The 19,428-nt window shown below is 54.5% G+C and overlaps 2 protein-coding genes across 4 annotated transcripts in view; one reads left to right on the top strand and one right to left on the bottom strand.

The window, feature by feature from the left end:
• Positions 1-2,930, top strand: part of STX6 (syntaxin 6) — a 73,594-nt gene extending 70,664 nt beyond the window's left edge. The window contains exon 8 of the mRNA XM_033196389.1: positions 1,711-2,930. Within this exon, the coding sequence (XP_033052280.1) occupies positions 1,711-1,838 (128 nt within the window). The 3' untranslated portion in view covers positions 1,839-2,930. The remainder of the gene's footprint in view (positions 1-1,710) is intronic.
• KIAA1614 (KIAA1614 ortholog) overlaps positions 1,015-19,428 on the bottom strand; it is a 38,379-nt gene continuing 19,965 nt past the window's right edge. The window contains exons 5-10 of one of the 3 annotated variants that reach the window (XM_033196375.1): positions 16,125-17,686; positions 14,073-14,229; positions 11,395-11,635; positions 8,119-8,246; positions 7,119-7,303; positions 1,015-2,292 (exon numbers count right to left, since the gene is read on the bottom strand). In XM_033196375.1, coding sequence (XP_033052266.1) covers positions 2,099-2,292; positions 7,119-7,303; positions 8,119-8,246; positions 11,395-11,635; positions 14,073-14,229; positions 16,125-17,686 — 2,467 coding nt within the window. In that variant the 3' untranslated portion in view covers positions 1,015-2,098. Of the gene's footprint in view, positions 7,304-8,117; positions 8,247-11,394; positions 11,636-14,072; positions 14,230-16,124; positions 17,687-19,428 lie in introns of those variants that run through there. The other 2 variants (XM_033196376.1, XR_004433665.1) reach the window with 2 other exon arrangements.

Here is a 19,428-nt window from a genome sequence, read left to right as displayed (position 1 = left end):
AGAGGGGCAGGATTGCATGCCCTGTCAGTGCTGCTGAACTCGGTTCCCCATCTATGCAAAATGAAGACAATGAGCAGGACACACCTGGCAGGACTATTTAAGGAGTAAGTATGTCACCAGCCTGGGAGGTGATATGCCTGAGCCTTTTCCTGTCCTCCCAGCCCCAGCCACCCGCTTCCACCTCCTCCCACCTAGGAAGGCAAGTTGTCCTTGCCATACAGAGAAAAATGGAGCTGTCTTTGGCCCCCAGGAGCTTTTCTCAACATGAAATTTCTCCAGTTTTGTGACCATAGGCCAAGAATTGCAGTATAGGTGGAGCCAGGGTTTCCCCACACTGTAGGTTTCTTGCTGTGGGGTCATTTCTACACTTTGAGGTGTGCCGGTGCCCTCTTCACAGCCTGAAGCCCCCAACACTTGTTCCTCTGGCCCCTCTGCTCTCAACCACCTACCCTGTGGGGCTCAGCCCCTCCCTCTCCCCGCATGGGCATCATGAAGACAGGGACCTGGCTCCTGCTGCAAAGGCCCTGGGCAGGGAACATACCCCAAACACAGCACAGGACTGCCTCCCCACCCCCACGACCTTCTCCCTGGGCCACAGGCCTGCTTCAGTGTCCTTGTCCAGTGAAAGCTGCCCTGACACTCATTTAAACCCGATTCTGCTAAAGGTTGAGTTTCTTGTTTCCAGGATTTTTTTTTTTTTTTTTTAACCACAGCTGGCACCCTGGCCAGTTCTAAAGCAGCCCTGAACTTCCTATTACACTCCTCAGTTGTGCCCAGCTAGGGTCCCTTGGTTTCTTCTCTCCTGATCATAAACCTTGCCCAGGGCTTTTCGTCCACCAAAGGATGGTCTGGAGGCTTCTGCATCTACCCTGGCTGTCACCCTAACCCGGGGCCTCCCCAGCCTTTCCTCTGGCATGCCCACCACCTGCACCCGTGCCTTCCCCCACTCCCCAGTCCTGCCCGTAGCCAGTGAGGGTCCAGTGAGTGTCAAGCCCAGAATTTTGCAACTCAGAGTGAGAGAAGCTTCAGCTTTGCTTTTTAATAAGTTAAGACTGACACATGGCCATCCACTCCCAAAGAGTCCCAGCCCTCCAGGCAGCACTGAGGCCCAGGCAGATGGCCCATCCCCGCTCTCCACAGCCTCCCTGCTGCCCACCCACCCACATGCCCACTGACAGCACCGCCAGGACGTCTGGGCAGAAAGCATGCAGCTGTGTGATGGCCAGGCACCCGCTGCAGCCCTGTCTCCAAGCTGGACAGAAGAACTAAGATGGAGGCTGCCACAGGCCAGGCTGCAGCAACTCTTGCCTCCTCCTGGGCAGAGGCAGCGGCTGTGGTGGCATGGGGCTGGTCTGGGTGGTCCCACTGGCTGGATCCTGGCTACCACAGTAGCATGTCCTGAAATCAGTTTTGTTGTTGTTTTCAACTTTATGTATAAAAAAAAAATTTCCTAGAAATTTTTAATATTCTGGCTACCAGATAACATCTCCCAGATGTTCCGACACTCAGAAGGGGCATAAAATTCCTGTCAGACTACACGTTCCAATTTTGGTTTGGCATATATGGTCAATGACTGTAAGGCTGGTACTCCAGGACACTTTGCCCATTGCTGGATAAAGGGCAAAGGCAGTGAATGGAGTAGGGAGGAACGTGGCTGAAAAAGGGAAGGGTCAAGGCCAGTATGGACATGTGCTTTCTTTGGTTCCACAGTGTTGGAGGCTGGGGTAGCCTTTGACCAGGAGTGGGACCCGGAAGTGGGGCCAGCTCTCAGACATCAACCAAAGGACCGACTGCATCTCCCTCCTTCCCCTGCCAACAAAGGTACAAGTAGATGTTGACACCCCCTCAGACATGGAAGGAGACCCATTTTTTTCTTTTTCTAGTTCTGCATAAATGGACTTAAACAAAATATGCAAACAGGCTCCTTGCCTCTCCCGAAGGCAGCCCACCACAGAAGCCCTGCCACAGCCCCAGAGGTTAGATGCCGCCAGGATCTGTTTCCACCACAGAGCAGCTCTGTGCAGCACATTCCTGCCAACCACCCCAAGTGCTTCAGGGCTTCCGAGGCAGTGACAGCGAGGGCAACGGCACTTCTGGGTCACCGTGGGACAGGTCTCTGCCTCAAGACACGGATTGACAAGCTCTCTGAGTGGTCCAGGAGCTCCTTAATGTGAGCCAACCCCAGCCCTGCCACCTTGGCCCCATTCATCTCGAGGATCTCGTCGCCCACCCCCAGCAGCCCTGAGTACAGCTTGGACGTGTTCATGTCAGCCATCTCCTGCACGTAGACCCCTGCAAAGGAAAACGGGAGAATTTCACAATGACACCCAAATTGAAGAAGTGCATCTCTGGAACGCTGACCATGTTGGTGAGGTGCTGTTTGTGCAGCACAGGGAGGGGGTGCTCATAGTGGGCACTTTTCTGCACACATGCACACACACACCCCCCTCATTATTCCACCTCACAGCCACAACTGGCTTTAGACAGTGTGCCTCCTCCACGGTCTAACTTCATTCCACTGTCTCTGCTTTTAAAGTGGAAACGCTCCTAGTGCAAATAATGCGTTAAATTGTTATTTATTTATACCTGACTGTGAGTGAGCTAATCTTTTTCTGAGATGAGCTTTGCTTGTAGAATAGGGAGGAAAATAGTTTTTAAAAATTAGGAACCATACCTACTCGGTGCCTAGCACTATGATCCAGTTGCTGCCTCAGGTCGCCCAGGCCCAGCATAAAGGCCGGGGTGGTGGGAAGGTATCATCGGAAGAGCAAAAGTGGCTGAGCCACATCCAAGCCTGGTTTGCTGCACTCTATTGCCAAAGAGTGACCCTGGCCTCAGTCTTAACTCAGATATGGTTCCTCAATTGGGATGGGGAAACATCTGAGCAAAAAAACCCAGGAAAAATAAAAATTCTAGCCACATATTTCAAAGCTCCAGTGGCTCCCTCTCCTCTTCTGCACATGTCCCCTCCTCCCCACCGCAAAGAGGCCCTGCCTGGGTCTAGAAGGTGCCAAGAGTCAGCCTGGAGGAACCAGCTTCTCTATTTCTTTCCCAAGCTCTGGTTCTCAGGGAGCCCCCTGTCAGTGGGGCAGGCCCTGTGGGGCTTGGGCTGGCTGGGTTGGCTCCCTCTGGCATCTCTGGGAAGTGTCCAGCTGAGGAGGCCCCCCTCCCCCCCATTCCCCCCACCGGCCTCAGCTGTGGCTGGAAACCTTTCAAATTCCCCTCCAGCTGCTCCCACCTGGGAGGAAGTAAGTGAGGTGCTGGCTCTCCCAGGGCAGGCTGGAGCCCCTGATGCCCATGCTCCGTGCTGGGTGGACACAGGGGCTGAGACACAAGCTGAGTTTGCTAGAGGACTGCAGGGCACACCCCCGGCATGGGCATCAGCACTGGCGGAATTCAGGCTGCTCAGCACAGCCTTTGGCACCCTCACTGTTCCAAGGCCAGCTTGGCTCACTCTGCATTTCAAACATGAGGCCACTGCCCACGCATTACTGTCTCCACTTCCTTTTCCTCCAGTCGGGTTCCTAGCAGGGGCCCGAAGGGGCATCAGGTCTGCTCTTCAGTCTCTGGCTTGAAACTAGTCACCACATCTTGGACTAGTGGGAAGTCCTCTCTCTGGTCCCCCCAGCCTCTGGCCCTGACAGAAGTCAGGCATTTTAAAGCCTGCCTCTGAAATGTGGCTTTGAAAGAGCACTGATCTTCACCGAGGTACCTGAAAGTCTGTGGCTCTGAATTGAGCAAATCCAATCTTTGCCCACATTCCCCCTCCCTGGTCTGAGGTGTAGAATCCCTTTTGTTGCTTCTTGGCCAAGCCGAGCCTTTTCTGCAGGGCTGTCTTCCCTGGCAGTACGTCTGCCATCCTCACTGTACAAGGCGTTTTCCCTCAACCCTGTCTTTTACCTCCTCTAGCTGGACTGCTTGCCCTCCCTATCTACGGGTTGGTGGCACGGGGAGGGGGCAGGTAAGAAGGGGCCCCTGGGGCGAACCCAGAGAAGTGTCTCACGTGCTGTGGGAGTTGCAGGTGGGGACTAATGATAAACCCTGAAAGAATGCAGCCAGAGCTAGGCCAGACACTGACGTCACTCCTGCCATTTTGGGGAGCCTCGTGTAGATTTCGCAACTGAAATTCGTGACACAAATAGGACAGCCTGCTGTCGTAGGCATTTATTGTCTGCTGAAAATGGCCTTTGTGGAGGGTGTGTGATCTCTATGTTGTATCCAATTAGAAGCAGAAGGCAAAGCCTGCTGTTCTCACAGACTCATATAGAGTCAGATGTGAAAGCCAGCAAGTTAATACCAGCATCCTGCCGGTTCAGCGCAGGGCACAAGCCAGCCCTCTTCACAGCCCCTCGGAGCCTGGAAGAAGTGACCCTCTGGTGTTGGAGGATGGCCTGGGGAATGGAGGCCCCAGCACTCGCCAGGCTTCATGTGCGTGGGGCCCCTGTGTGCCATCCAGTGACCCATGACGGCAGCAGGACCAGGGAATGCTTGGGCAGAACAGGGAGCTGGCACCAACTCAGGTGAGGGTGCTGGGGACCCTGGGTCACTAGAGACCCCTGCCCATCAGAGCTCCCAGACGGGTGACGGGGAGGGGCTCCCACTGCCTGCAAGGGAGCCAAAAGGACTCTGGGGGATGGTGGGGGGCAGAGTACAATGCCCTGCTGTGTGTGCACTCACGGCGACAGGTGAATGCAGATCACGCTGGTCCCTCCCTGTCTGGGGTTTTCTTCCCCAGACCTTCTCTTTCTGAAGGGGAGGGAAGAAAAATGCTAGGCCCTTTCCTGTGTGCCTGATCAAATGCTCCTTATGACTCTTCTCGGTAGGTTTTGTCATCCTCATTTCACAGATTAGGGAACTGAGGCTCAGCAGGGATGTCGCCCGTTCTAGGTCACACAGCCAGCAGAGGTGCCGGAGCACAAACATGCTGAGTTGTCTGCCTCTGCCTTCACACCACCTGTCCAGGGGGCCTGTCCTGCTCGCCTAACGGGAGAGGAGGCTACGGGAAGGCCTGTGAGGAAGGACGTTTTATCCTCCTGAGGTCCAGAGTGGGCAGAAACCTGTCCTCTCCTCCTCTTACACACATGTCCAGCTCATCAGCAAATAGTCAAATCAACCAGAATCCAACCCTTCTCCCCTCTCCCCATCTCCACAGCCATTCCCAGCCCAAGTACCACCATCTCTGTCCCGGACTGCTAAAATAGCTTCAACACAGGGCTCCCTGGCTCCACCTGTGTCCCACTGGGGTCTATTCTCATAGACATTAGAGAGTCTCAGTGCTCGCTCCGAGCCCTCTAGTGGCTCCCATCTCATTCGGCATGAAAGCCAAAGCCCCTTACAGTGGCACAACCCCATCTTTCCAAACTGCTCCTCCCAACCTCTTGCCTGCTCTGTAGTGTCCAACCTGACCTCCTCACAGTTCTCACAAGCCAGGCTCACCCCTCCACTGGGGCTCTGCACTTGCTGTTCAATCTGCCAGAATGCTCTTCCCCAGACACCCACAGGGCCCCTCCTTTGCCCCATCCACGGCCCTGCTCAAGTGTCATCTTCTCAGAAAAGCCTCCCCACACTCCTGTCTATACCAGCATCTGCCACACCTGCTTTATCTGTATGTTTCTCAGAACTTTCTTTTCACCATCTGACATACGTAGCACATTATACATAACAAGAGTACACATTTTATAGATACAATCTAATTGCTCACTGGGTAGTATATTCATGAGGACAGGGATTTGGTCTGTTCCACTTACTGCTGTATCCCGCGTATCTATAACACATAGTAGGTGCTTAGTATATATTTGCTGAAACAATTAATGATGGAACAGACATGAGAACTCATGCTGCGGTCTGCAAATGTGGCAGCGGGCAGACTTTTTTCCAGGCTAACCAGCATTGACCTAGGAGATCAAAGCATAGGACTCAACCCCCCATTGGCAGAGCCCAGCTGCAGCAGGCTTCTGTGCGCGTCTTTCTGTATCTGTCTCTCCCTTTCTCTCTTCTTCCTTCCCGTCCTCTCCTTCCCCAGCCTCGCATACCTGTCTTCCTTCCCTGCTCCTCTGGGGAATGTCTTTCTTTTACGGGCCCTTGCCCTGAGATGCATTCTGGACCACAGACCTTGGGTGTGGGCCTTGGCAAGTCACGTTGCCCTGAAAGACTCATGGATGGGGCGGAACTGAGAACTGGCCGGAGTGCAGAATGATGTCCAGGACTCCTCCCTGCCCTTGCCTGGGTTGAATTGAGACCCAGAGCACACCCCAGCCAAAAGCCTGCAGCCAGGATTCATCTGAACATAATCCTCGGGCACAGGCCTGAGGGAGGGACGGGATGCAGAGACAGATAGGCATGCTCCACCTGCCCAGACATACTCCACAGCCGGAGGAAAGGAACCGTTTCAACGCAGCCACATCAAAGGGACTGCTGAGAACCGGCAGGCACAGTTTTCCTCTGGCTCTCCTCTGCTAAGATGGCCTTCAAAATTCTAATTTCTTTCTTTTTTTTTTTCCTTTGAGACGAAGTTTTGCTCTTGTTGCCCAGGCTGGAGTGCAATGGCGCAATCTTGCCTCACTGCAACCTCCACCTCCTGGGTTCGAGCAATTCTCCTGCCTCAACCTCCTGAGTAACTGGGATTACAGGCATGCGCCACCACGCCCGGCTAATTTTGTATTTTTAGTAGACATGGGGTTTCACCATGTGGGCCAGACTGGTCTCGAACTCCTGACCTCAGGTGATCCGGGCACCTCAGCCTCCCAAAGTGCTGCGATTACAGGCGTGAGCCACCGCGCCCGCCTAAGATTCTAATTTCAAGATGTCATCAGACAGCAGGGGACAGTGGAGTCAAACCTGCCAACTCTACCCCCTCCCGTACACCCCCCACCAACGCCCTCTCAGCTGCAGCGGCCCAGGGCAAAGGCTCTGCAGGTGCAGACTCCTAGACAGCCCCGGACAATTGAGAAAGAGCCCCCGGCGGGAGAAGCCTAGTCCTGTAGTCAGGGGCTTTCTGAATTCCCAGAGCTCCACGGCTCAGCCAAGGACCAGAAAAGCCTCTGACATAGCCAGAAGGCCCTGCCGTGGTTTGCTAAGGCTGCCCCGGCTATGGGGCTGAGGAAGGGGAGAGGGCATACCTGAGTCTGGGCGCCCATTCCCAGAGGCCACGCAGAAGCCGAAAGTGCCCCCTGGGGAGCGCTGCAGCTGCAGCTGGCTCGTGCCGTCCGGGAACACCTCCACCAGGCGGCCCACGGTGCGAGCCAGGCTGGGAGCACCCACGTCCTCCACGCTGAGGGCACGCCGTGGTGAAGCCTTGGCCGGCCTGCGAGGGAACCAGAGACACAGTGAGGGCAAAAAGCGTCAGGCACTGGGCACAACTCTTCCCTAGCTTACAGATGACTGATGCCTCATAGACATCCAATGCCAGAGTCTGGCATTGGAGGCTGGGGTTCTGCTGACCTCAACCAGCAAAGAGAGCCTGCTAGGGCCAAAACTGGTGGGTTTCCACTGCTGTGCAAGGCCCCCCAGAGGCTGCTGTGGAACTAGAAACCCCACCCTCCCAAAGCAGTGGTTTCAAATTTGGGGGGGGTACAGAGACGTTTGTAAGAACCTGACAAAAGGTATAACTTTATGTCACATTTCCAGGAGCTAACATACACCCTGAAGTGCATCCATGCCCCAGGAGAGAGCAGCCAGCCTACAGGGCCTCGTCAGACAGGGCGGGATCTTTCCAAGCAGGTCATGTGTCCAAGCAGGTCATGGGCCTCTCTGGGGGTCTCTGTCTCTACGTGTTTATTTGGATCTTTAGCTGGGCTAAGAAAGCTCTCTAAACTTTCTGATTGCAAGATGTCACTGGACAGCAGAGGGATAGTGGACTCAAACCGGCCAATTCTATCCTCTCCAGCAACCCCAGGCCTTCTCGGAGCCCAGTGCACCGAGGGTCGGGGCAGGGCACTGAGGTGCTGAGACTCCTGTGGCAGCCTTGTCTCCACACATCAGATGTCCTGGGCAGAGGCCTTGCTTTCCCTTCAGCGGCCCCTGCTCAGAGCCATGATGCTGAGGCAGGAAGGGGTTAAGCTTTTGGCTCCACTGGTCACTCTCTGAGTTTATCCTCCAAATCATGTGTGCTCCTCTTACCTGCCAGCTGCACTGTGGTCCCCTGGCCCCGCTACCAGGTAGAGGCTGGACCGTTCCCCCTTGCCGCTCAGCAGAGAATGGAGGTTCTGAAAAGAGGCAGCTTTCCGACGCTGGTGAGAGGGTGACACCTGATGAGAAAGGGACAATATTGCAGATGAGAAAAGCCACCTGGTAGGTGCTGACAGAGGACTTGGCCCCCACCATGAGCGTGAGGTCCCTGTAAGAAAGTGACAGCACAAGCTTTTATCATTGCTTCCAAGAATTCAACAGGAACCACCATGACTTACTCAAGGAGATGGGTCTACATAGGCCATCTGAGGAGTCAAGGGATTTTTTGTTTTGTTTTTTAGCTGCAATAACAACTTTAGTGCTATACTAATTACCTCATTGATTAAGGAAATCTAACGTACTCATTAAGGAAGAAATGAAAGTAACTTTATTACAGAGTAATAAATACCACTTTAGAGTTAAAATTTGAAATATTATTTTGTGATTCTTTAGTATGTCTTTTGTGATTGCTTTCGTTCAAAAATTTAAATCGTACATTGTACCTTCAAACATTGTGGATAAAAAGATAGATAAGAAATCCTTCAAGGAGTTCATAAAATGATGGGGGCAGGGTTGAGCACGGTAAGTTAAAAGGTTTCAGTGCACTTTAAAAGGGGATGGTGTGTGCCGGGTGTGGTGACTCACGCCTGTAATCCCAGCACTTTAGGAGGCTGAGGTAGGCAGATCACCTGAGGTCAGGAGTTCAAGACCAGCCTGGCCAACATGGTGAAACCCTGTCTCTACTGAAATTACAAAAATTAGCCGGGCCTGATGGCAGGTGCCTGTAATCCCAGCTACTCGGGAGGCTGAAGCAGGAGAATCACTTGAACCCAGAGGTGAAGGTTGCAGTGAGCCGAGATCGTGCCATTGCACTCCAACCTGAGTGACAGAAAGAGACCCTGTCTCAAAAAAAAAAAAAAAAAAAAAAAAAAAAGGATCTACTACCATTCAATCCTACAATTCCACTACTGGGTATCTACCAAAGGAAAGAAGTCATTATAAGAAAAAGGTTGGTTCCATATCTTTGCGATTGCAGATTGTGCTGCTATATACATGTGCAGCAGCTGCTATGTACACACATGTACATAGCAGCACAATCTGCAATCGCAAAGATATGGAACCAACCTGAGTGCCCATCAACCAACAAGTGGATAAAGAAAATGTGGTATATATATGGCTGGGCGCAGTGGCTCATGCCTTTAATCGCAGGACTTTGGGAGACCAAGGCAGGTGGATTACATGAGGTCAGAAATTTTAGACTAGCTTGGCCAACATGGTAAAACCCCATCTCTACTGAAAATACAAAAATTAGCTGGGTGTGGTGACCTATGCCTGTACTCTCAGCTACTCAGGAGGCTGAGGCAGGAAAATTGTTTGAACCTAGGAGGTGGAGGTTGCAGTGAGCAGACATGGTGCCATTGCATTCCAGCCTGGGCAACAGAGTGAGACTCCATCTTAAAAAAAAACAAACAAAAAACCCAAAAAACTAAACCTCCCAACAAACACACTCTTGGCAGCACCACACACCAACAGCAAGTATTTTACCCTGAGGAATGTCACAAATACTGTGGCGGGGAGACAGATTCTTCCTTTATCTTCTATGTTCTTGAAAGTTTCTGTCTTTTTTCAGTTCTTGAAAATGTATTTCTGCTGTTCATCCTCCCTGCTCTGCCTCCCTTTCTTGCACCCAGATTTACTGTCATCAGGACTTCCTATCTCTGTCCATTGAGCTCAGATTGCCTACGAACCTCTCCATGACACTGACGGGGGTGGTGTTTCCTTTGGGGGGTTTACAGAGATAGAAGTCCTGATGACAGTAAATCTGGGTGCCACAGCTCAGACACACCTTGGATAAATCTAACTTCATGAGAACAGCGAGTTCCTGGAGCACAAGTCACTGCTGCTGATTTCCCCAGCTTCAATCTCTGCTGCTGTTTCTTTGCCTTCCATTCGTTCAACTGGCAAATATTTGTTGAGCACTGGCCATGTGCCTAGGACAGTCTTTGGTGGAAGACAGTCAATGGGACCTTCATTCAGTCTGCATCCTCTTCTCACCTGCAGCCTGGGAAATGAAAGGCGCCAGCAACGCAAACCACTCTCACCTGCTTCGCTCTCCCTAGGAGAGCGGGGAGGGAATTAGGAGAAACAGACCACCTGGAACTCCCTGGAACAGAAGGGGTGTCCAGCGGGTACTGCTCCTGGTTGCAGAGCGTGGAGTGCTTGAGGAGGGAGAGCCTGAGCAAGCTGCCCTGCGCTTCCCACCCACTCACTACTCGGTGTGTATTGTGCGTACCGCACTAGCTTCCCTAGAAAGTACCAGGATACAAAGATCAAGCGGTGTTCCCTCAAATAACTCACACTCCAGTGAGGGCTGAGAGACAAAACCCAACTAAACATGATGCAGGGAGTTCCACAAAGGAGGGAGGCACAGTAGCAATGGGAGCAGGGGCGGAGGCCCAGTTCGGCCTGAGGCAGGGTTGGGAGTGGCTCCCTGAGGGGCATGTGCCTGCAGTAAGGATGGATGAGCAGGGAGGTGGCATTCGGGGAAGGCGGGAGAAAGAGCCCAGCTGAGGGCTCAGAGTCAGTGTGCGATCTGCCAACAGAACTGCAAGCGCATCAGCTGCAACTGGGGTCAAGTGTGTTAAAAGAAGAATGACGAGGGATGAAAGCAGACAGATCCCAGAAACTCTCTGGTCATGCTGAGTGGTCTGAACTTTATCTTGAAGGCAATAAGGGACGAATGACAGATGTTCGGTGAGGGGGTGGCGTGGCCAGATTTGCATATCAGAAGGACCACTCTGGAAGCCACATGCAGGACCATGGCAGGGAGGCCAGTCAAGGGGCTGCTGAGGGAATCCACGTGGGAAGTGATCTGTGCCTGGGCTCAGAGTCACTATGGCCATGGAGAAGGTTCCAGAACCATCAGGCTGTCAACTCCGGGACTTGGCTGAGGTGGCAAAGTTGAGGGAGAGGGAGGAGCCTAGAGTGACCCCAGGCCTGGGCAGCTGGCAGGGTCATCTCAGCAGTGTGAGATGCTGCCGACCCACCCTTTGTCTAGGGGAATCCAAGTCTCGTGGGTCAACCGTGGGGATGCCAGCAGCTTCCCTCTCCCTACTGTGGGCTCCTTAGGAGGCATCCTCAGCACCTCCTCCCTCCATTCACCTTTCATGCTGTTGGTGGCTGCACCACTGCTGGCTTCACTCCCTGGGCTGGGGCCCTTGGACTCACCAGGTGCAGGGATTGTAACGATGGGGCCCTGGAGTGTGACGCCAGGCCAGGCACGGCGGGCTGCAGCTGCTCCACACTATAGCTGCGGGACTTGCCCAGCTTGGGCCGGGAACTCTGGCCGAGGGCTGAGAAGAGCTTTTTCAGCCCCAAGGTGGAGGTGATGCTGCTGCTCCTTTTCTTGTTCTGGTCCAAAGGGGCAGCCAAGGGGGAGCCAGGTCCTGTGTCAGCCCCTGCTGATGCTCTGAAACACAAGGGTGGAGGTGAGGGGGCAGGGGAGGGCCAGGAGGGTGGCCAGGGCAGCTGTGCCCTGGGGCCATCTCAAGGGCTGCAGATGGGCCAGCACCAATGCCTCTGGCACGTTTGGGGCCAGGAACTGATAACCAGGCATAGAAAGAAAGGTCAAGTGGAAGCCAGATGTGGTGGCTCCTGTCTGTGATCCCAGCTACTTGGGAGATGGAGGCAGGAGGATCACTTGAGCCTGGAGGTCGAGGCTGCAGAGTTGTGATCACGCCACTGCACTCAACCTGGGTGACACTGTGAGACTCCCTCAAAAAAAAGAAAGAAAGAGAAAAGGAAGAAAGAGGAAGGAAGGGAGGGAGGGAGCAAGGGAGGGAGGGAGGGAGGAGGGAGAGAGAGAGAGAGAGAGAGAGAGAGAGACAGAGAGAGAGAGAGAGAGAAGGAAAAGAAAAGAGAAAAGAAAAGAAAAGGAAAGGATAGGAAAAGAAAAGAAAGGCTGCCAGATACTCTGCTTGGGTTGCTTTTGGGGACAATAGCTCAGGCAAGCCACCTGCCATAACACTCAGCTAAGGGCCCACCCAATCATTCATTCAGTATATATATTTTTAGTTTTTTGAGATGGAGTCTTGCTCTGCTGCCCAGGCTGGAGTGCAATGGCACCATCTTGGCTCACTGCAACCTCTGCCTCCCAGGTCCAAGCTATTTTCCCACCTCAGCCTCGCGAGTAGCTGGGATTCCAGGCACACACCACCACGCCCGGCTACTTTTTGTATTTTTAGTAGAGACAGGGCTTCACTATGCTGACCAGGTTGGTCTGGAACTCCTGACCTCAAGTGATCCACCTGCCTCATCCTCCCAATGTGCTGGGATTACAGGCATGAGCCACTGTGCATGGCCCATTCATTCAATATTTCTTAATGACCTACTATGTGCCGGCCTCTTCTAGGCCCTGGGGTGTGTGTATGCAAGACAAACAAGGTGCCTACTCTCAGGAGCTTATGAACAACCAGGAGCTTATGAACCAGACCAGGAAAACCAAGGAGACCCGTCCCATTGGGTGAAGCAGAGGGTGACCAGGCGCTCCTTTAAAATGGAGTGGTGGGGAAGGTCTCTCTGAGAAGAGGAGCTTTAAACTGAGAGCTGAGTGGCAAGAAGCAGCCAGGGCTGCCACGCCTGGAGGTGAGTAGTCCAGGTGCGAGGAATAGCTGGTGCCGCAGCCCTGGGGCAGGAAGAGCTCTGCGTGTTTAAGAACAGAAAGGGGCCAGGCCATGAGGCTTGGGTGTAGGTGATGAGAAAAGGGGAAGAGGCAGGATAAGATGAGGTCAGACAGGTAGGCAAGGCGAATTCCACAACGCAGGACCAGCCATAGCTGGGGTGTGAAGTCTACTCCAAGTGCAGGGAAAAACCATTGCATTCAGGGTTTTCAGTAGGAGAAGGACACCATTTAATCCAAGTTTTAAAAAGCGACCCTTGACGATTATGTGGAGAAGGAAATGTAGGGGCAAGAGTGAAGGCAGAGAGCAGGTAGGGGCTACTAGAGTTGTATAGCAAAGAAGCAATGAGTTCAGGCCAGGAAAAGTGGTGGGAGGCTGGGAGTTCCGGAGCTGGCAATGACTGGCTGCAGTGGGAGAGAAAGAAGAGGAAGCAGTCCAGGACTCCTGGATTCGGGCTTGTGCGCTGTGCAGACAGACAGTGACGTGTTTGCAGGGAAGGGGACATGGGGGAAGCAGTTGTTGAGCTTTTTGTTTGAGGGGCCCATCAGACCCCCTAATGGAGATGTCCAGGAGAAACAGAGCGTGCAGCTCTGAAGTTCTGGAGAGCAGATGGTGCTAGGGATGGAGAGTCGGCTCTGGTGCCTCTTCAGGCCTAGAGCTGCCTGCAGCCACCAGGCATAGTGTGTCACAGGGAAGAGAAGGCCCTGGCCAGAGCTCCGGGTTCACCAAGGCTTTGAGGCAAGTCGAGGAGGTCCCAAAGGGCCAGGACTCAGCCCCCGCCCCCACCACCCCACCCCACCCCACCACCCTGTGCCAGCCCCGAGCTGAAGGAGAGAAGGGAAATGTGACTGCTGGGCTCCCTTTCCTCAACATCTGGTTACTTTCAAGCATCCAAGCGCAGAGCAGAAGCAAGCCTCCCAGACAGGTTACCCCATCCTGGGCCCCTCCCCAGGGCTAGGGCTCTGCTAGCTTTGCCCCAGGAACCGGCACAGTGTCTGCAGCTAGAGACCGTTCAATGGATGCTCCATGAATGAATGATCAGGTACATCAGACTAAACGACACTGGGAGAGGAGTGAGAGGGCTGCCAGGCTTGTTCACAGTCTAGGGATCCTCTGAGGACTAGGAGCAGTGAGGTGGGTCATGCCGCCACTCCAGGGGGTCTCTCCCCTCCCAGAGCCCCCATTTCCACCTCCTTCTGCAGTCTGGCTGTTTCTCCTGTCACTCACCTTGACAGCACAGGTCCTCCAGATCCTGACCCTGTCCTCTGCAGGCTTCCCTCTGATTCCTGGCTGGACTCTGGCTCCTCTGAGGACAGGGAGAGGGTGATGCCCGTGGAGTTGATGGTGGCAACATCTGCTGAATCAGGAAAGCCCTGGGGTCCTCCTGAAACAAGCACAGCATCCCACCTGAGTCATCCCACAGGTCCTGTGGGGGAAAGGGACATTCCCAACAGGGGGAGGGTGAGAAGAAGCTGGAGAGGCAGAGCCCAAGGAGAGCAGTGGACAGACCTGGGAAGCAGCAAGGGAAGGTGGGGTGGCCTCTTAGATGACCAGGGCTGAGGACCCCTCGTGAGTGTCCTCGAGGCTGGAAACTATTTGAGGACAGGGACTGAGTCTTGTTGACTGCTGTAAGCTCATCACCCAGTACAGCATCTAGTCCACAGTAGATGATCACTATTTGTTAAATGAAAGGGTTGACTGTGATAAGCCATGTCCCTTCCATATCAAGGGACATAGTGGGAGCAGGGGAAAATTTTGTATTCGTGGGACAAACCCACAATCTTGTCAGTTGTGATTTCTAAGAGCTTTAAAATAGCCATCATTTCTGGAGATCTATTATGTGCTAGGCAACGAGTGGAATCCTCTCCAGAGATGAGTTCACGGGGCCCTAGGAGATGGTGCCATCATCGTCCTCACTTTACAGAGGAGGATGCTGGCAGGCTAAGGGATTGAGGGACTCACCCAGGGCCTCACTCGCTCTGCTTCAAGCTCCGAGGTAAAAGCTCAGGTTGCCCAGAGAGGTCAGCAGGTCTCAGAAGGGAAGCCCTGCAGGAAGTGGTTAGGGGCAAGCCCACAGCCTGCCTAGAGCCCACCAGAGAAGGAAACCGCCACTCAGCACAGGGTGGGAGGGACCCCAGGGGGAGGCGGTTGCCTCAAGGTTTGTGTTAAGCAAGGGAGGGAGAGGGACCACGTCTGTGTGTCCCCATGCAGTGGAGGGGACTTTGCATCCACATCCTCAATAAGGTCTGTCATCTCTCTGCCCTCTCTCCCTCCACTCTGTTGCCAAGCCCTGGGTCCCTCGAGCCATCCCAGCCCCAAGACTGTCAGAGCCGTGGGCACGTGTGGAGTGAGCCTGTTATCTCTGCCTAAAAGTGAACGGCAGAGTTGGTCATCTGGGATCACAACACTAGGGATGAGGGCCTGAGCCCGCCAGCCCCCAGGATTCTCCCACTATATGAGGACCCCTTCCAAAGACAAAGTGGTGACACCCACACCCTTCAGCAGCCTTGCCTGCTGAAACCTACTGCTCCACCAACAGGCCCAGGAGCCAGGGAGGGTCTGGTACCAGAAAGCACACCACCTAGGAGCCCTGTTCCCTTGGTCACAGGGTCCTCCAGACAGTGTGTCTGCCTGGCCACAGAAAGCCTCAAGAGCAGGACTCCTGCTCAAGTATTCACATGTGCATTCCCCACAGTGCCTAGTACAGTGCCTGGCACGTAACAGGTGCTCTGCCAATACTGAAGGAATGAATGAGTGAAGTGAAATGAAATGAAATGAAATGAAATAAAGTGAAATGAAATGAAATGAAATGATGATGCTGAAGGGGCAGGGTCTCAGCCATGTGATTAGTGGGCATTTTTGTTCCAAACAAATAGTAAATCCTGGAACTGCTGCCTCTTCTTGCACTGTTGGGAGTAAATCCCTTAAAGCCCAGGCCTCTAACAGCCATGCAGCTTGGAGCTTGGATCTTGGAACCTCAGGGTTCCCAACAGGAAGAGGATGTCTCCACCACCTTCCCCATGGTTCTGGCTCCCCCAGGAGGGAGTTGCTTAGTCTGCCTCCAGGCTGGCGGTCAGTCCTGCATCTGGCCTCTACCAGCACCCCTGATACCTCAGAGTGGCTCCAAGGAGCTGCCGAGGTGGAGTGTGATGCTGCCATCTGACTATTGAGATAAAAGGGAATGACTCTGAAGGCCTGGGTGTCACAGGTCGGGTCTGGGCCTCTGCTCTAGAACCACACCAGGCCTGGGCTGGGCAGGAACCAACAGCAGCCCCTTACCATCTCTGCTGTTCTCCAGGGGCGGCTCCAGCTCCCGGCTGCAGGGTCCCCTCTCCACCCTACCCTCGTGGACGGCTCCCCCGTAGGGCTCCTGCAGCCCCCGAGGTGCGCTGTTGTTGCAGTTGTTGGTAGACAGGGCCAGGAGTGGGTGCCTGACCTGAGGGCAGCTGGGCTGGGTCTGTGATGGGGGCAGCTCACAGGTCCTGAGAATCGTGCTTCTTGAAGGAGGCCGGGGGATACCCACAGGTTCTCCCTGGTCACCCGGCCTGCACAATCCAGCCAGGGCTGCCTTCCTGTGAGACATCGGCGAGGTGGCTTTCCTTGAAGGGGGAGGGGTTGGCACCCAGCCTTCAGGACAAAAGGAAACTGTTGGCTGCCCGGCTTGGTGCAGGGCAGAAGGCTCTGCATGGCTCTGTTGCAGGGAGGAAGGACAGACAATTTCCAGGGACTCGTGGCTTTCTATAACCTGGGCCTGGCCTCCTGGCCCCCGCGATTCAGGCGTCATGGGAGAGGAGGTGGCATAGGCTGTCCTGCATGGAGTCTGGGAATCCAAAAGGTGAGACTGGTGACTTCCCAGCCGTGGTCCAGGCTGCCACTGGGGTCCCAGGGGCACCCGCTTCAACTCCAGGTCAGGAGGCTTAGGGACAGCATCTTCTCTCAACATTAGAGTTCCCCCAGGCGTGTGTCCTCTGCCCTCCTTCACCTCGGTTTCCACCTCCATATCATCAGCCCTAGGCAGGTGTTGCTGGGCCTGAAGGCCCCAAGGTAGCTCCGCCTCAGCCTTCTTGGACCACCTGTGGCCTCGAGGCCTGCAGCCCCGCAGTCGCAGTCGCGGGCTGCTGCCTCGGGTCCGCCTACACGCCCCGCCAGCCTGAGAGGTCCCCGCCTCCTCACTGTCCGTCCTGCAGCTGTCAGAGTTGTCTGTGCTGTCCAGGGCAGAATCCACCTCCGCAGGGCACACGGTGTCTCCAATGTGTGTTTCTCGGATCCATTCCATGCGGAGCCCAGGCTCTGCAGGAAGGAGCCGGAGTGGGGAGCTCAGGCCACCCAGCACCCTCTCCATCCCACGGGCAGCCTGGAGCTCCTGGAGGGTCCTGGGGTCGGGGGACGCCTTCCCCTGGGCGGGGCTCGGGTCGTCGATGCAGCTGCCGCAAGCCTGGCACCTCTTCTCGCTGCCCCGTGCCGGCGGCGCCGGGGGTCCTCTGCGGCCCAGGCTGCCCACAAGCCGGTGGAATGCCCCCTGCCCCGCGTCCCGGAGCCGGGGGGCCCCGTTGATGTAGTCGGCGAGGTCGGGCTTGGAGCGCAGGGGGCCTTGGTCCGCGGCCTGCAGCACGATGCTCAGCACTTGGCGCTGGCGCTGCTGCAGCCGCTCCAGGTGGCGGAACTCGGCTTCGCGGGCCGACTCATCCTCAAAACGCACGTGCGACGGCGAGGGACCCCGCCTCGGCCTCTGCCCGCCGCTGGACTCTCCGCTGGAGGAATCACTCGTATGCCCGTTCTGGAGGTTGTCTATGCAGGCAAGGGTCGTCCTGGGGTCCCGGGCTGGGCTTCTGTGGCCATCTCTGATGAAGAGACAGGAGGAGAGAGATCAAGGGCAGAAACATGGGGAGGTATGGACACCCATCCGCCCTACCCTCCACCCTGGGCTACAGTCTCCCACCGTGCTCTGTGGCAACCGCAACCCACAAGGTTACTCCAGAGCGGATTTCTGGGGCGTCTGGGCACACCAGAGTAGCTTGCAAGCCCATCCTGTTCCTAACACAGCGCTAAACAAAACCAAGGCCACCTTCCCTGCTTTTGGCTTTGCCTCTCTTGCATGGCTCAGCCTGAGTTAAGATGAAACACTATTGAATGGGAATATGCTGAAGTCCTTACATGTGTGTGTTGGGGACTTGGGGGCGGGGGCGGCGTCTGTGTGTGTGTGTCTGTTAGGGAGAGGAAGTGAGCCTGACCACCATGTATTTTTGGTAGTGATTGTGGAAATATGTATTTGCTATAATGCTGTCACGGGAACAGGATATTTTAAGTCTTCACTTAAAGGAGAGGCTGTGTGAGAACTGAAGTCAGAGATTTTTTTTTTTTTTTTTTGGCAGGATCTCTCTATGATGCCCAGGCTGGAGTGCAGTGACATGATCTTGGCTCACTATAGCCTCGACCTCTGGGGCTCAAGTGATCCTCCCACCTCAGCTTCCCAAGTAGCTGGGGCCGCAGGTGTGCTTCACCATATCTGGCTTATTTTGGTTATTTTTTGTGCAGATGAGGTCTCACAATGTTGGCCAGGCTGGTCTCAAACTCCTGGGCACAAGTGATCCTCCCACCTCGGCCTCCCAAAGTTCTGGGATTACAGGTATGCACCACTGTGCCCGGCCTAAAGTCAGGGTTTCTAGGCAATTGCTCCTGAAGTTTCCATGCAGGGTTCCACATCACCTTGCTTACGCAAAATTCAGACAAGGCAACAGTGATGTTTCTCCTTGGACCCTGAGTCTTCACTGTTCCAACCCCCAGTCCAGGCACTGCCCCTCCCCAGCCCTCACACATACTCTCGTCCTGCTTTTGTGGGGGATGGCACTGCTGTGCTGGGGAGTCTGCCCACCTGTCATCCACTTTGGCTCTGGGAGACACTGTGGCGAATAGTCAAGTCCTGCTCAGTTCTGGAAGGCACCTACACACATCTCACACCACGGCCTTGTGGAGCCAGGTAACCTGAGTTTTAGGCCACTGTGAAAATGGACCCAGGACCATAGGCCATTTTCTATCAGAAGGCACCCAAGTAAGAACCACAGTTCTCCCTTCCTTTTCCTGGCAGTGGCCTCCCCACCAATCCACTGCTCAGTGTTGGGATTCCATTTCTTGTTTCTTTCATTTATCACTTCTTTATCACTCACACTGGACCCCTGTAGTGGCCTCTTATCCAGCCTCTCCACTGCCTCCTGTCTGTAGATCCAACTGGAGCACAGCCTTTATCACACCAACCCAGAAGAGGCCACAGGGTCAAGTGCATACACTTTGGAGGGAAAATGCAGGCCCCCCACATTCCTTCCTGCTTCCTCTTACCCTCCTGGGCCTTCAGGGCCTCTGGGCCTCCTTCCCTGACCTCATGCAACCCTCCTGCCTCATTTCCTGGATCTTTCTTCTTAGCCTACTAGCATTTGACTTCTATTTATTAGATGCTGAATGCTCACTGGAATGCAAAAGGCAATGGGCAACTGGGGCTCCACACCTGCGCCTACCCCTGACTCCAGTCATTTCCCCCCATAAGCACTGCTCCAGGACGAAATTTTTTTTAAACAAGAACTCCTGCTGG

This window comes from Trachypithecus francoisi, unplaced genomic scaffold, assembly GCF_009764315.1.
Source record: "Trachypithecus francoisi isolate TF-2019V2 unplaced genomic scaffold, Tfra_2.0 Lachesis_group5, whole genome shotgun sequence".
Classification (NCBI taxonomy): domain Eukaryota; kingdom Metazoa; phylum Chordata; class Mammalia; order Primates; family Cercopithecidae; genus Trachypithecus; species Trachypithecus francoisi.
This window is presented reverse-complemented; position numbering and strand designations above follow the sequence as displayed.